Source organism: Apteryx rowi, unplaced genomic scaffold (assembly GCF_003343035.1).
Source record: "Apteryx rowi isolate R43461 unplaced genomic scaffold, aptRow1 scaffold_234, whole genome shotgun sequence".
NCBI classification, from domain to species: Eukaryota; Metazoa; Chordata; class Aves; order Apterygiformes; family Apterygidae; genus Apteryx; species Apteryx rowi.
The window spans coordinates 63,918-77,694 of NW_020448686.1; the positions used below are offsets into that span (position 1 = coordinate 63,918).

Here is a 13,777-nt window from a genome sequence, read left to right on the forward strand (position 1 = left end):
GTCCCGCGAGGGCCGCGGCGCGCGGATGGCCGCCGCCGACCGCGGATGCAGCCAGATCGAGACAACAGCCGAGGCCCAGCAAGACCCTCACCTGATGGCGGCCGACGCCGGAAAGGAAGAGGTTCGCCTCCCACAACGCCTTGCGGCCTCACAGCGCTTCCGGCTCTCGCACCGGTGCCCTCTGGGTAACGTAGTCCTCAGCGCGGCGAGCGGCTCGGCTCGGCCTCGTCCCCGTCCCCGGCAGGACCAAGCCGCCCCGCCCCCGAGCGCTCGGCCAGCCAATGGGGGCGGGGGGCGGGGCGGGGCGCCCCAGGTCGGAGCGGTTCAGCGGGCGCCGGGGGACGCGGTGCCCAGGTGCGCGGGCGCGGGGCGGCGCGGGCGCGGGGCGGCACCCCCCAGACACCCCCCAGACAAGCCCCAGCTGGCTAGGGGTCAGTAAACGGGGCGGGCGGGATGACATTAAAAAAAAAAACTGAAGAATTTTTTCTTAAAAAAAAAAATTACTCAAAACCCAAAAAATCCTAAAAAGAAACTATAAATCCTTAAAAAAAAACCTAAACTAAAAGAGCCACCTGAGAGCCTTCCCAGGGGGCGCGCGGGCCGCACCGTGCCCTTGGCTGGGCGCTGCAGGCCGGGGGCTGCTCGCTGGGGTGAGCGGTGCAGGCTGCGGGGGCTGGGGGCCGGCTTTGGCCTTTGCCTGGGGGGTGCTGCCGGCCCGACCGGGTCCCGTCCCTGTCCCCATCCCCGTCCGCATCCCCGTCCGCATCCCCATCCCGTCCCCGTCCTCACGGAGTATGGCACAAACACGGGGGCACCTGCGTGCCCGCAGTGGCCAAGTCGTGAGGGTGGCCAAGAAGGGGCCTGGAGCCRAAGAGGGTTTCGTGCCCGTCCCCGCTGCCTGCGCCCTGCCGCGGGGGTGTCTGGACCCCACCGGGGAGTCAGAGCGGGACTGAGGCTTTCCCTGGCTGGACGTCRCCCCTGCCTGCACCCAGTGCGCTGCTCACGGTGACCTGCCCCATTTTTAAGCACGTGCTTTGCAGAGCACCGCGGCTTGTGAAGTAGCGCTGAGTTGAACAGGGAGTGAAGCAGGACAGCGTGGGTCCCTCCTGCCCGCCCCCCAAAAGGTGCTCCTCCTGCTCGCGCTGTGCCAGCCTGATCCGCGTGAGGATCCGCAGGTTTGGGGTCTGTGGCCCTGCGGTGGCTCACTTGCAGAAGGACGTGCCGCTGGCTCCCGGAGCTCCTCCTGGTGAATCTAACCCCTGTCATCCATAGGTGGGAGTCCGCCCTCCCCAAAACCCCTGCTGCTTTAACACAGACCAATAAACCTTCTGCTTTTGCGTTTGCTTTCCTGTGCTTCTGTGTTTAGTGCTGCTGTTTTCTAGCTTCTACTCTGCAAAAGCTAGAAACCTTCTGTGTACGAAATAAAAGGGAAGGAACTGCTATTTTGTCACATTTCCAGAAGCTATCCTGCTGCCACCAGATACCACCAGGCCTGCAGCAAAAACACGAAGCCTGATAACGTAAGACTTGCTGCGTGCATGCACACGAGCAAGCACGGTCCCTGCCCCAGAGGGCTGGCAATGAAGTGCGCACACTTACGCACTCGCCAGCAGCCTCCTTGGACCCCATGGAGCAGTTGTCGAGACTGCAGTGAAGCATCAGTACCAATGGCAACAGCCTAAAACCTTAAACGTGGTGTGGGAGGAAACTGTAGTCCTAAAAATATTGGTTGCTGATGAACACATGAGGGGGAGCCGTGCCTCGGTGTCACCCACTGCTGAGCATTTTGCCTTTTGCCTTTTGGGGGCTTCGCTTCTGTCTGTGCCTGTGCTCTGCTAATRTGCAAGTGTAACAGATCCCTGTGTTTGAACAGGATTTATTTGCTGACTCTGCCATCTTGAAAAAGATGGGAAAGGGCTACAAGGTGGTGGTTTGTGGAATGGCGTCAGTGGGAAAAACTGCGATTTTGGAGCAGCTTCTCTATGGAAAACATACTGTTGGTAAGATATTTTTACTTTCTCAGATTGTTTCCTTTTCCAAAATCTTGTTTGGTGTGGGCCCCAAAGCTGAGGACTGCTGCTAACTCCACTGAGGTGACGAAGGAAATGAATGTGGTTTTGTTTAATCTCTGGGCAGTTCTTGACATTCTTAGTTCCTTATTTACCAATTTTTAAAGGTGGCTTGGAAAAGAACTCTTTTCTTGATGTTCCCAATTCTAAAATACCTGAATGTTTAAAAAGAAACAAACACAAAAAGCAGACAATGTGCTTGCTGCCTGTTTACATAAGAAATATCTTGTTCCCTGAAAGATGCTTTAGATGCCTGAAAAATAAATAGACATCATGTGATAAGTGGAGAGACTGTTTAGAGTTTTGCTTAGCCTTCTTAGAACTTCATTTTGCTTGGTTTTGGCTAATATTTAATCAAAGTGCTGGGAAGAAAAACGACTTTCCTTCAGATTCCACGTCCTGTTCTTAAATGCAAGGACTGAGTTTCTCAGCTGTCTAAGAAATCCTCCCCTGGAGAGCAACTTGAGACAGGAGCAGGGGATGTCTGAGACTTGCTGTGCACAAAAGAAACAAAATTCAGGCACAGCCCACTTGTTTCCCTCTATTTCCACTTGACTTGGCTTTAGAGGAAGGGCAACATCCATTAGGCCTCCCCTGACAAGGGGTGGCACTAGGAATAAAGCTAAGGGCTTTAATGGAGAGTGTCCAGTCAAGGGACTAGTATCTTTCGTTTGGGATAGTTTATTAAGTGTAGGGGTAAGTTACTGGATAAATACTAGAATTTCTAGAATTGTGCTTTGTAAGTGCTGTTCCTTTAACATGTGTGGATGGGAGGAATTTGCTGGCAGAGTGTGATGCAGATCTGTGTGATCTGTAATACCGTTGTTTAAAAGGAGGATTTCCTCTAATGTTGTAGCAACATCTGTTTTCAGCATCTTACCACAACCTGTGCACATTGCCTTGTGTAACATTTGGAGCATGTCAGCATGGAAGTTGCAAAACATGTATACTCAGGATTTTTTCCTTTGCTGCTAACCTGCCTCTCATCTACAGTGAACTAAGTGATTGTCAGAGCAGCATGAGCAAGACCATGTTGCTTCCTGCCCCTAGCACCTATTAGTAACAGAGGTAGAAAGGCTATTTGGGTGTTACTGATCAGAGCTATTTATGGAAGCAGCCAGCTACACGATTGTATAACATCACGGATACTCACTGACATAACCAGGGGGAGGCCTCGTGTTGGTGGTTTAGCTGTGAATGTCCCTTTATCACTTCTTAATGCTCTGCTCCTACTCGGCGATTGTACAACACAGACTTTTTCCCCTTCTCTCTTGAAAAGATCCATTTTCCTTTGCTGCAGCTCTGCTGTCATTTTTCAGAGTTAATAGTAGGGGAGGGAGCAGCTGCTAGTGGAGGTGGGGTGCAAGAGGGGGAGGAAGAAGGTAGCCTCTCATTGCTTGTGCTTTTTGTCAAACTTGATTCCTAAGATGTTCAGAGAAACACATCAAGTAGTAAAGTCAAGATCAGAGTATGGGGTAGGCTCGTACTGAGCCTCTGCAGCCCTAGGGAATGAATAGCCAGTGCCCAGCTCTTTTGAATTCACCTGGGTGTGCCACTATGCACATTTTGGGGAGAGGCTTGATATGTTGGTGTTTCTGGCAGTCCTGCCCCTGCTGCATGGTCGCCTTCCTCATGGCAACTTCTTCAGCACACAGGCAGTGCTGGTAGAGGGTACCTGGAAGTATGAACTAGTGAAAAAGATTTCCAGAAAATCCTTAGTTATTGCTCCAGCTGGTATTAAACTGCAGAAGCAGGGCACCCGCATGAGGGTCTTTGACTCCTACAAGGCAACAACAGCTTGAGAACTGACAACTGCTCCTCAACTGCTCTAAAATGCCCGAATCTATTGCTGGTGTTACTATTACAGGCATGGCTCCTTCACATTTAAAGTATGCTTACTAAATCTTGAGCCACATTTCCTAAGCTCTGAGCTCCAGAAAGCTGACATGTACATCTTGGCTGTTGGCCTTTTTGGCAGGAGGCAAAAAGGACTAGTGTGTTTGCTGAAAGCCTGTCTGTTCAGAGCCAACTAGCAAGGCAGCTCACCAGGTACAGCAACATGGACACAAGCTGTTTCGAAACCTGTGCTTCCTGACTGACGTCAGGAGCAGCTCTCTGCTGATCTGAGAGCTGGGGAGTGGAGATGGGATGCAGTGAGGAAGACTGCTGAGCTAACGCATGTAGTCTCTCCGTTCTTGTCAGCATCCATAGCCTCCTTGCAATGATAAGAGGAGCATYTGAATTTGGTTGCAGGCTCAGAGAACAAAGTCCGGTGTCATCCTCCGAGATGTCCAAGCCACTGACATTGTGGTCTTCTCCTGGTGGTAAATCAGCCACAAATCTATGTCAGTGCTAATGTGCCTCCTGTTGACTTTTCTGTAAGAGGGAGTGGTGGCACAGCTGTTATCAGGGAAGTGATTAAGTATCCTTGGAGGTTTCATGCTGCTATATAAAGCCCTTGGCTTGGGAGCCTGTGCTCCTGGCCATGTGCTTGGTGGTAGTGCTGTAGGCCCAGTAGTGATATGTTTTTTCCTAGAGAAATCTGCACTTTAGCTCTCCCTGGCTTGTCATGGATAAAGGCCCTAAGTGTTGCAGTTGCTTACATGGTCAGCATCTAGCAGTCTTGCAAAGGCACCAAGATTGCTTGAGGTCAAAGAGGAAAAATTACTGGAGAGGGAACTACTAGATCTTCCCCTAAAAAAGGAARATTTGTGTCCCTGGAGCATGGGAGCAACAAAGGATGACATTTGGGTTTATGCTAGGCTTTAAAACCAGAAGAGGGGCAGTTTGCCTTGGGCCCTATGATGTGAGAAGAGAGGGCAAAAAAATGAGAGGCTGGTCAGAGCTTCTTAAAGTAATATACATATTGCCTGGCAGCCTGTCTGGCTCAGCTGAGAAGGGAATCAAACAAAACCTGAATGGAGATGTTTGAAATGGGTGTAGATTTATCTCAGAGTCACATGGGGACAATATTGCCATGGGTTGGGCCAAGTTGTTGTTAAAGCTTGCACACATGCATGTGGCCTTCTGGTACATGGGACTATCCCATTTTTTGTGGCTTCAGTGTTTTGTTTGTTCAAATCCTCCACCTTCTGTTGCACTCCTAAAGAAGGAGCAGCCAGTCTTTTCTCCTTGCTCGTGCAATGGGTCCTTGACTGTCTTGACTGTCTTGGGAAACTTGTCAAGTGGGAAGCTTGTCCCACTGGCTGGCCTGAGCTCTCTTGAGAGAGCCAATGAAAAAGTTGCTGGCTTACCTTTGACATGGGAGATGTCTGTAAAGATGGTAAGCTTTTTTCTTAATCAGTACCTCTGTTCAGTGATGGCTCAGAGAGGAGTCTTCCTTCTGCCTTTAAAATGTCTCTGGCCTCTCAACTTGTGGTAAAGCTTATCAGCTAAGCAGGACAAGATGAGAACTTTTCCTGCAGAAAATGCTATTTTCCTTATCTCTGCCTCCTGATGGCATAAATAGACTGTATGTTCAGGTTATTCATAAGCAGCTACTGCAAATCATCTTACTAAGTGGGACTGAAGGCACTATATATTATTGTGGTAGAACCCATAACAAGAGTGAATTTGCCTCGCTTGGTCTCAGTTTGAGGGATTTGGGGTTTTGGCTGAAAGACTTTGGCAGCTCCAAATTTGTGGAGGCTAATTAACCAAAATCACACCTTCTTAGGTCTCTCTTTTTAACCTACCTCCTGACAGAGCTGCAGTCAGCTTTCTATTTTAGAAATTAATGAAAATGGAGGTGAATGTATGCAGCTGAGGGTAGCAAATGTGGCTACTGGTTGGTGAGACCAGTACTTGGTCTAGTAGCTGAATCTAAATGGACCAACTCCTGTTAAGGCCTGTCCAGGACTTCTCTGAGTCAAGAACCCTCTGATATCACAGAACGGTTGAGGTTGGAAGGGACCTCAGGAGATCATCTAGTTCAACCCCTCTACTTAAGCAGGATCACCTAAAGCATATTGCCCAGGACCCTATCCAGATGCCTTTTGAATATCTCCAAGGATGGAGATTCCACAGCCTCTCTGAGCAAACAATATGCTGTCACTTGATCTACGTAAAGGCTGTTGTCCTACAGTTGTACAAATGTGAGAAATAGCAGGCTTTAGGAGCTCTTTGCTGAATTCCTGCAGGGGAGGGGGAAGGAGAGATTATATGAGAGTGAGATCTTCAAAAGTACCCAAGGAGAAACAAAATTTGCACTGCATTTATGTTTTTGCATCACTTGGGAACTTCTGAAACTCCATCAGTCTTGAAATTTTTCTTCATTTTGATATCTGCAATAGCCTGCCTAGCTTGCTTGTGGTATTCATTAGTACATGCAGCCTTTTTTTTTTCTTCTCATTGGGAAACCACCAGAGGTTGAAGCATCGCGCAAGTTACGTTTGAGGCTTCCCCTTGCAGTTCCTCTGTGGCAGCAGCTGGTAACACASATGAAGACTTTCTGCCTCTCCTGAGACTTACACCAGCTACATAGGTGTAAGGTGCTACATAGGTGCTACAATGGCATCAGTTTCCTCTCTATCCCTCCCTTCCCTCCCCAACTTTTTTCATCATTGGTCTAGTTTCCAAAGACACCACGAGACTGGTCACTGTCTGTTAGTTCCCCTTTTCCCCCATAGCTTCTGAACCTGAAAGCTGATTCCATCTGCCCGTTCATCTGCGTCACAGCAGTAGATATCTCAAAATATGTTTCTGTAAGTTTAGAAAAAACGATGGCAGGATAGAGAGAACAGATCCGTGTTAATGCTCTCTGCTAAGGAAAACCTAGCTGAATTGGCAGCAGCCTGCAGGGCAGTCAGTGCCTGTGTAACTCCCCAGCGCCAGCTGCCCTTGCCCACCCAGGTCACAAAAGTAGAAGGACGCCTGGGGCACTGTGGCTAGGGGCAGCAGTGAAGGCAGGGAGACCTGGGCTTCTTGTGATGGGGAGGATGGGATGATACAAGACACGTTCCTAGGACACTGAGCTTTCTTAATTAGTTCTGCTGCTCATACAACAACTTGTCCAGCACATGTCTGAATGGAGATCAAGAAAGTATTTAAAGAGGACTGTACTAATAAGAGGTGTAAATATTGTTGTCAGCAAGATTTCAGCTACCGTGTGGTCTGGGCTTTAGAACCAGGGCCTATTATAAGGTGACACAAGTGTATCTGAAAATTATCTGCATTTGATTAGTAATCTGCTTGCATGTACTACCTCCCCTGATGTATGCAGGTGAAATTTCACCTCTGGAAACAAATACTGATACATAATTTCCAGTTCTCTCCAAAGACTTTTTTTTTTCCATTTTCTGTCACAATGTGATGCTCCACTCTGCTGATTTACCTCCCAGGTCTTAATTTTTCCTCTTCATTTCCAGGTAGGATGTTAAAAGACATAATTTTCACTGCTACTTTTAATGCCATTAGGAAGAAACCATCACAGGAGAATGTGGATATATTAAAGACTGTTGAATTACAATGCAGCATTTAGGTGGTAAAAACCCATACAACATTATTCATTGCTTTCCAAAAAGAAAACTTAGGTACTTATGGTTCATTCCAAAGTAATTGTCATGGTGCATTGCCAAAGTAATACTTACTCATGCTAGATACTTCCTTGACCTGTCTGTACAATGAAGTAAAGCAGAGCAAGAAAAAATACAGAAAAGGCTCTATTACCTAGTTCAGTCTTTAAAAAAGTCCCTGTTAACACACTCCACAACCACTTGGAATGTATTCATGCTTCCTCTTTCTTAACTTTCTGTTTTGCCCTTCTGCTGTTAGTTTTGCTCTCTCATGTTAACGTGGCTATATTTGGAAGCAAGATAAATTAGTTTGCTGCAAACCTATTAAGAGTTTGATCTACGAAGACTGCACAGAGAGGGGCAAAGAGAACAGCTTGTGCCACTTTTCTGCAAAGGAATGTTGCATACATCACGGGAAACGATCAGCGTAGGTGGAATTCTTCAGCTTGTTTGTCAATGTGAAGTATTTTGAATAGTGTCATTGAATATAGAAAAATCCTTATTTTCACAGTCTAGATAATCCCTGGTGTTTTCTTAAACAATGCACTAATATGGTCCCTTTTTGGCAGACAAAGAGAATAATGCGGTACTCATCAGTAGCCTTACAACAGCAAACAATCCACGTATACAGGAGCGCAGTGGAGGCAAAAACAGTGGAGGCAGAGGGTTTGTTTGAAAACTTAAAGCTGACTCTGAAAGTGACCCAGCTACACTATAGATAATTTGTTGGGACCTGTAACCGTATCTGCTCGCATCCAGGATGACCATGAAGCTAAGCTGATCCATGTGTTTTCAGATTTGGCTTGGAAAAATAGTTTTAATTAGTTCAAAGTAAGCTACCTTGAATTACTTCACATTTACCAGGGGGAGAGGAAAGAAGAAGAGCCAGTATGCAGATAGTTACCATGGAGCAGGTGATATATATGAAAGCTTGTTACCCTGTGCATGTTCTTACCCTGCAGTAAAAGACCTTGCTCCTATTAGCAAATCTGAGTCATTTTAAAACCCTAAGGGATGGAAAAAGCTCACTCTGTATTTGAGTAAATATAACATGCACCTTTGCTTGCATGCAAACATCCTCCTCCCTCACTGGCTTGATTTCACTTGTTGCTTAGTTGTATCACCAGTACACACATTCATTTCCAGAATTATTCCTTTGACTCCTGCTTCTGCAGTATGATCCAGCTCAGTGCGAAGAAAAGAAGTAGGCTCAAGATGTTAATATTTGACTATCTGGTGTTTCTTGGCTGTTCTTCCAAAAGGGTATGTTTGGGCAGGCCCATTTGCAGCATGTTTGGCACAGAACTGGTACACTGGGTGGTTGGGATTTGGGAAACCTGGGGGAAGAGCCATGTATCTTATCCCATCCTGAGTTTGCATGCTGTATGGATTAATTTTACAGGCATAATCATAAACTCATATATTAGATGGGTGTATTTAAAAGGTGCCACTACTGTAAATAGTTGGCACGGTGATCTATGAATACAGTCTGTCAGTGGGGACGACGGTCAAGGTTGAGTCCAGGTCAAGTCACCCTGGAAAAATATGCACTGAAAGCTATTATCATGCAAAGTTTTACTGCAGTGCAAGTAAATCTTATTGTGCTGCTGTAGTTAACACCAGTTGAATTTTCCTGCTTGTTTTAAAACAGGCTTAGAAGAGGGTGCAACAATGGAAGATGTGTATTTGGCTTCGGTGGAAACAGATCGAGGCGTAAAGGAACAGTTACGGCTTTATGACACTAGCGGTCTGCAGGAAGGTGTAGAATTGCCAAAACACTATTTCTCTGTTGCTGATGGCTTTGTTCTTGTGTATGCTGTGACCAGCCTTGAAGCTTTCCAAAGGGTTGAACTGCTCAAAAAAGAGATCGACGTCTTTAGAGACAAAAAGGAGGTAAATGCCTGATGCCTTAACTACTTGGCTTATTTGTATATCAGTGATGGGGAGTAAGGTTGCAAAGCATGGATTTTGTTTCTGTAAAACTTGCATACAAAGGAAAATAAATTTGCCCACAGCCTTGGGCAATCCAACAAAAGAAAGCTTTCTCCTGCTGGGGAAGCCTAATTCACATGCCATGCAAGTCAAGCAAAAGAATGTGTGTGTGGTTTTTGATTTTTCCCTTACTCCATCTACTTCAGCTAAAATTCAAATAGCTGAATGCACAAGTCAGGACACTTACGACTAATAAAACATATGGTCCGCAGCGGTGCAGTTCGTGTGTTTTTTTAGAGATTGTACATGGGAAGTCAAGCGCACAGAATAATATAACGAAGGGCATTATCTTTGTTTGTTTTGTATTCATGTACTTGGTGGCTTACAAACTAGTGTAATTGACAATGGGTCTCCCAGACATTAGTCAATTGGCAAAGCAGCTTTAATGTATTTTAACAACCGTGTTGAATCAATTCAATTGTGTGAAATGACTGCTCTATTTTCCCTTAGAAAGCAGCTAGTGTTTTCAGCTGACAGTGTTCCAGCTTAGCTAAACAAATATAACTTGCATGTGGCGTTACCATTATGGTTTTTCTTACAGTATCTTTATATTCTCTAGTAGTTTTCCCTGCTAAATGTCTTTAGCCTGCAGATCTCCAAATGTCTGTTCTATGCTGTTAAAAAAAAAAAAAAGTGCATGAAGAATTAATTGGATAACAGTAGGGAACACTTTCCAAAATGTAACTTGCTTAGTACTCACAGCACACGGAAGGCAGGCTCATAGTTTGAGAGAAGCCTAACATGCAGTCACGGGAGAGGTATGTTAGCTGGTAGGGCCTGCGGGAGCTGCAGACTGTCACGTATATCAGGGTTACTGCAGTCAGTCATAGCTACCTGCAGGGTAAGAAAAAGTGGACAAGCAGGAAATTTTTCCCAGGCGCTGTGCTTTGCAAGGGCCCCGACTTGTTACGTTAGGGCATGTTCTAATGCAGAGAGACAGAGTCACAGCCCCAACAGGATGTGCCTCCCTGCTCTTGTGTGTTGCCTGCCTCCTCTCTCTCATTGCATGCAGGTATTTTAGAAAATTGCCAATTTGCTTATCCTTTGTGAGAACTGAAAGTTGCTGTATTCTTGACTGAGAATGACATAATGGAAATAGTGGTCTCACAATAACTAGATAAAATTAGTTCCATCACTGAGATTTCCATTCCATATAAAACAAGCTTTGAAGTGGGTAGAAGGTGAGACCAGGAGTCCTTAGATAGATAGCATCAGCAGGCTTATGGCCTGGGCTCTGCTATAATGTTTCCTTAACAGAATTAAGGCTTTATCTCCACACATGGTGGTGCCTCTGAGCTGGCAAAACCTCACCTTGTTGAGTGACACAGTCCTCTGCTGTTTGGCAGATGACAGAAAACACTGATGGCTGGTTCTTTGCCTCTGCTGGCTATGGCAGTTCTCCAGCACGCACCTTAAAGTCTGGCCAAATTTTATACTAAATAGAAGTTGTGTTCTCTCACACTGACAGAACTCAACCATAGGTAAAGTTCCGTTGGAGCATGTAGTAAGCACGTATGAAGGTTACAGATTCTTTCAAATCCTTTGCAAAGGGAAACAACATCTATCCAAATGCCATGTGCTGCTATAGAAAAGAAAGGAAGCTTCAAACCTTACAGGAACAGGACAAACATCTCTAGCTGGAAAGAAACAGGAGACATCCCAGAGTTAGCTTGATGAACAGGAAAGGGCAGGCAGGTGTGTCCATAGCAAAAAACAAATCCACAGCAGGAGAGGACCCTTTCACTAGGTCTTTGTCAAACCACTACAGAGTGCAGAGATGAGCCCAGAGTTTGACTAAGGACCTTTGAGTATCAGTATTGGTATGGATACCTCTAACAACTGATAATGTTAAAACCTGTTTTTAGAAAATGATTAACTTAAAATAAGCGTGAAAGAACAGTAACTTGAAGTGGTCAGCTCTACGTTCAGTACTTCCTAGAATGGAAGTACTGGGCAGGCCATGGAGCTCAGCTCTGCTGTACTGTCTTGGTGATACAAAAGTCACTTGATTCATCCGTACAACTAAGGGAATGACTTGATACAGCTATTCTGCTCTAGCTAGATAACTAGCTGCTCTTGAAACTGCTTCCAGTAGAATGGTACTAGTGCTTACCTGACCCATTAAGCTATAGAAGACTGTCCACTTAGGTCCCTCTAGTGGCTTACCATGCCTGCAGGAGTGGGTAGCCACCTGGGAGAGGGGCTGAGTTCAGCCTGTGCTGCAGCCTTGCAGGGTTGCCTGATGCTGTCTACACAGGCTGCTTTGTAGCAGGGATTGGCTTTATTTATACTGCAGCCTGGGTGAAACCCACAACTGTCAGGGCCAGGCTTTCCCTGCTGCCATGCATTTTTTTCCCAGTCTCTCAAGCATCTGCTATTCTGATCTGCTCAGAGCTTATCATTTGTCTATGGCAGCTCAATTGCAAAGTAAATGGAGAAYAGGGCTGTTTAACTTTTGCTCTCTTGGGTATGGTGTCCCTTGAAGTGATCTGTGGGGGGGATCCAGCCTGTCCTATCATTAAAGTCTGCTCCCAGTTCGCAAGTTGATGATGCTGATTTGAACCCCACAGCCTACTCTTCTGAAATATATACAGCTTACCTTGTGCCAGTGTTAAAGAATGGGTCTGAATTGTGTTGCTATGTGCCTGCTGTTTAAAAGCACTGCGAGTGGTGGATGCTTTTTGTATAAAGCTCATCCTTTTCCTTTGTTTGTAGGTAACTGTTATTGTCTTGGGAAACAAAACTGACCTCCTGGAGCAAAGACAAATGGAAACAGAAGCAGCACAGCAATGGGCAAGGGCTGAGAAAGTGAGACTGTGGGAAGTGACTGTGACAGATCGGAAAACACTGCTTGAGCCATTCACCTTCCTAGCTAGCAAACTCTCCCAGTCCCAGAACAAATCGACGTTTCCCTTGCCTGGAAGGAAGAGCAAAGTGAATAACTGTGATAACTGAGCCACCTTAACATTGTCTGCTGCTGCTAAGGTCACAGCCTTAGCCCTTTCTCTGCCATTTGCTTCTCACAATTTTACTTAAAGCAATAATCTCATTCAGCAATAAAATCAGCAAGCTCATGGCTAAGAGGTATCCTGCCTTTTTTGGGGCTTGGCTTGAAAAAGTCACTGATGGTCAAAGTCTTAAAAGCACTTCATGATAGGAATTATCTTGCAGCAATGGTTACAAGGGGAAGCAGGGGAGAGGCAGGCAGTCATGCCTTTAGCAGGAGCTTGACTTCCCTGGGTACAGCCATGTTGARGGACAAATCAACAGGCTTATAACTAAGCAATCCATGAGCAAGCCTGCAGATCTTTAGCCTCTAGTCACAAGAAGTGCTGGCTCCAATAAAGCGCTAAATCTGGAGAACACGTTTGAAATGGCAGGAGTTCTTTTACCTTGACCTTAAACAGGGACACTGCTGGCCACAGTGGTTTTTGGAGCTACAGGAGACTGGGGTCAGCATGTTGTTGCAGGAGAAAGGGTGTAGCAGGAGGTAAAACTACCAGCAGATTTAGCCTCTGCTAGTGTCGGGGTGGTGAGAGGGGAGTGGGACAACAAAACAAAACAAAACAAGCACCTTGTGAGAGACCCCAGAACAAGTTTACCTTGACATGAAGGTTGTCAGCAAAGTCTGGCAAATAGGGCTTTCAATTTAGGAATTTATTTGTACAAACCAGAAAAGCTCTCAGAGCACTCATTAATTTAACTGCAACGTGAAGGACAACATAGCTGTATGTGGTTTTGTTCCAGCATGTCCTGTACAAATCAGTCTCATTCACATAGGTGATAATTTTACTGAGAAATTATATGGAATAACTTTGCAAGCAGGAGGTACTGCACCAGAGTGCTTAGTGCATTACATAACACTCCTACCCAGCTGTACAGTGAAGCTGCAGTAATCCACAATCTGTACAAAGCTAGAGGCCTGATAACAACCGGTACAAAGCACTATACTGCTGTGTGAGAGGGGACTGGAGAGTGTAGGAGGCTGTCTTCTGGGAACATCCCTGCAGCAAATGCCCAGAAATACTTGTACAAATCTCTTGGCCTTAATAAGTGGCCCATTGTCCAGCAGCATGAGCACACTGTACTGCACTTCACTCTCCACATGGGTAAATCTGTGCTGCAGGAATTTGCTGTCCTAGGTCAGCCTGTCATTGCACAAAGCCAAATCAAATATAGAAGGGCAGAATGAGTCCAAAAGGT

At 46.0% G+C, this 13,777-nt stretch overlaps 2 protein-coding genes across 6 annotated transcripts in view; one reads left to right on the top strand and one right to left on the bottom strand.

Moving 5' to 3' along the window:
- The window catches only part of RPL15 (ribosomal protein L15), a 5,241-nt gene extending 5,098 nt beyond the window's left edge, over positions 1 to 143 (bottom strand). The window contains exon 1 of the mRNA XM_026065927.1: positions 92 to 143. The gene's annotated coding sequence lies outside the window, so the exon portion shown is untranslated. The remainder of the gene's footprint in view (positions 1 to 91) is intronic.
- A 133-nt stretch (positions 144 to 276) lies between these two features.
- NKIRAS1 (NFKB inhibitor interacting Ras like 1) lies at positions 277 to 12,655 on the top strand. Of its 5 annotated transcripts, XM_026065935.1 has the most exons (5): positions 280 to 354; positions 1,041 to 1,124; positions 1,874 to 2,000; positions 9,234 to 9,475; positions 12,290 to 12,655. In XM_026065935.1, exons 3-5 carry the CDS (start codon positions 1,907 to 1,909, stop codon positions 12,527 to 12,529), a joined length of 576 nt encoding a protein of 191 aa, XP_025921720.1. In that variant the 5' UTR covers positions 280 to 354; positions 1,041 to 1,124; positions 1,874 to 1,906; the 3' UTR covers positions 12,530 to 12,655. The 5 variants fall into 5 exon arrangements, with proteins under 5 accessions (XP_025921718.1, XP_025921720.1, XP_025921719.1 ...); XM_026065933.1 differs by lacking the exon at positions 1,041 to 1,124 and having other exon boundaries at positions 277 to 354; XM_026065934.1 differs by lacking the exons at positions 280 to 354; positions 1,041 to 1,124 and adding an exon at positions 1,142 to 1,272.
- Positions 12,656 to 13,777: the final 1,122 nt, after the last annotated feature.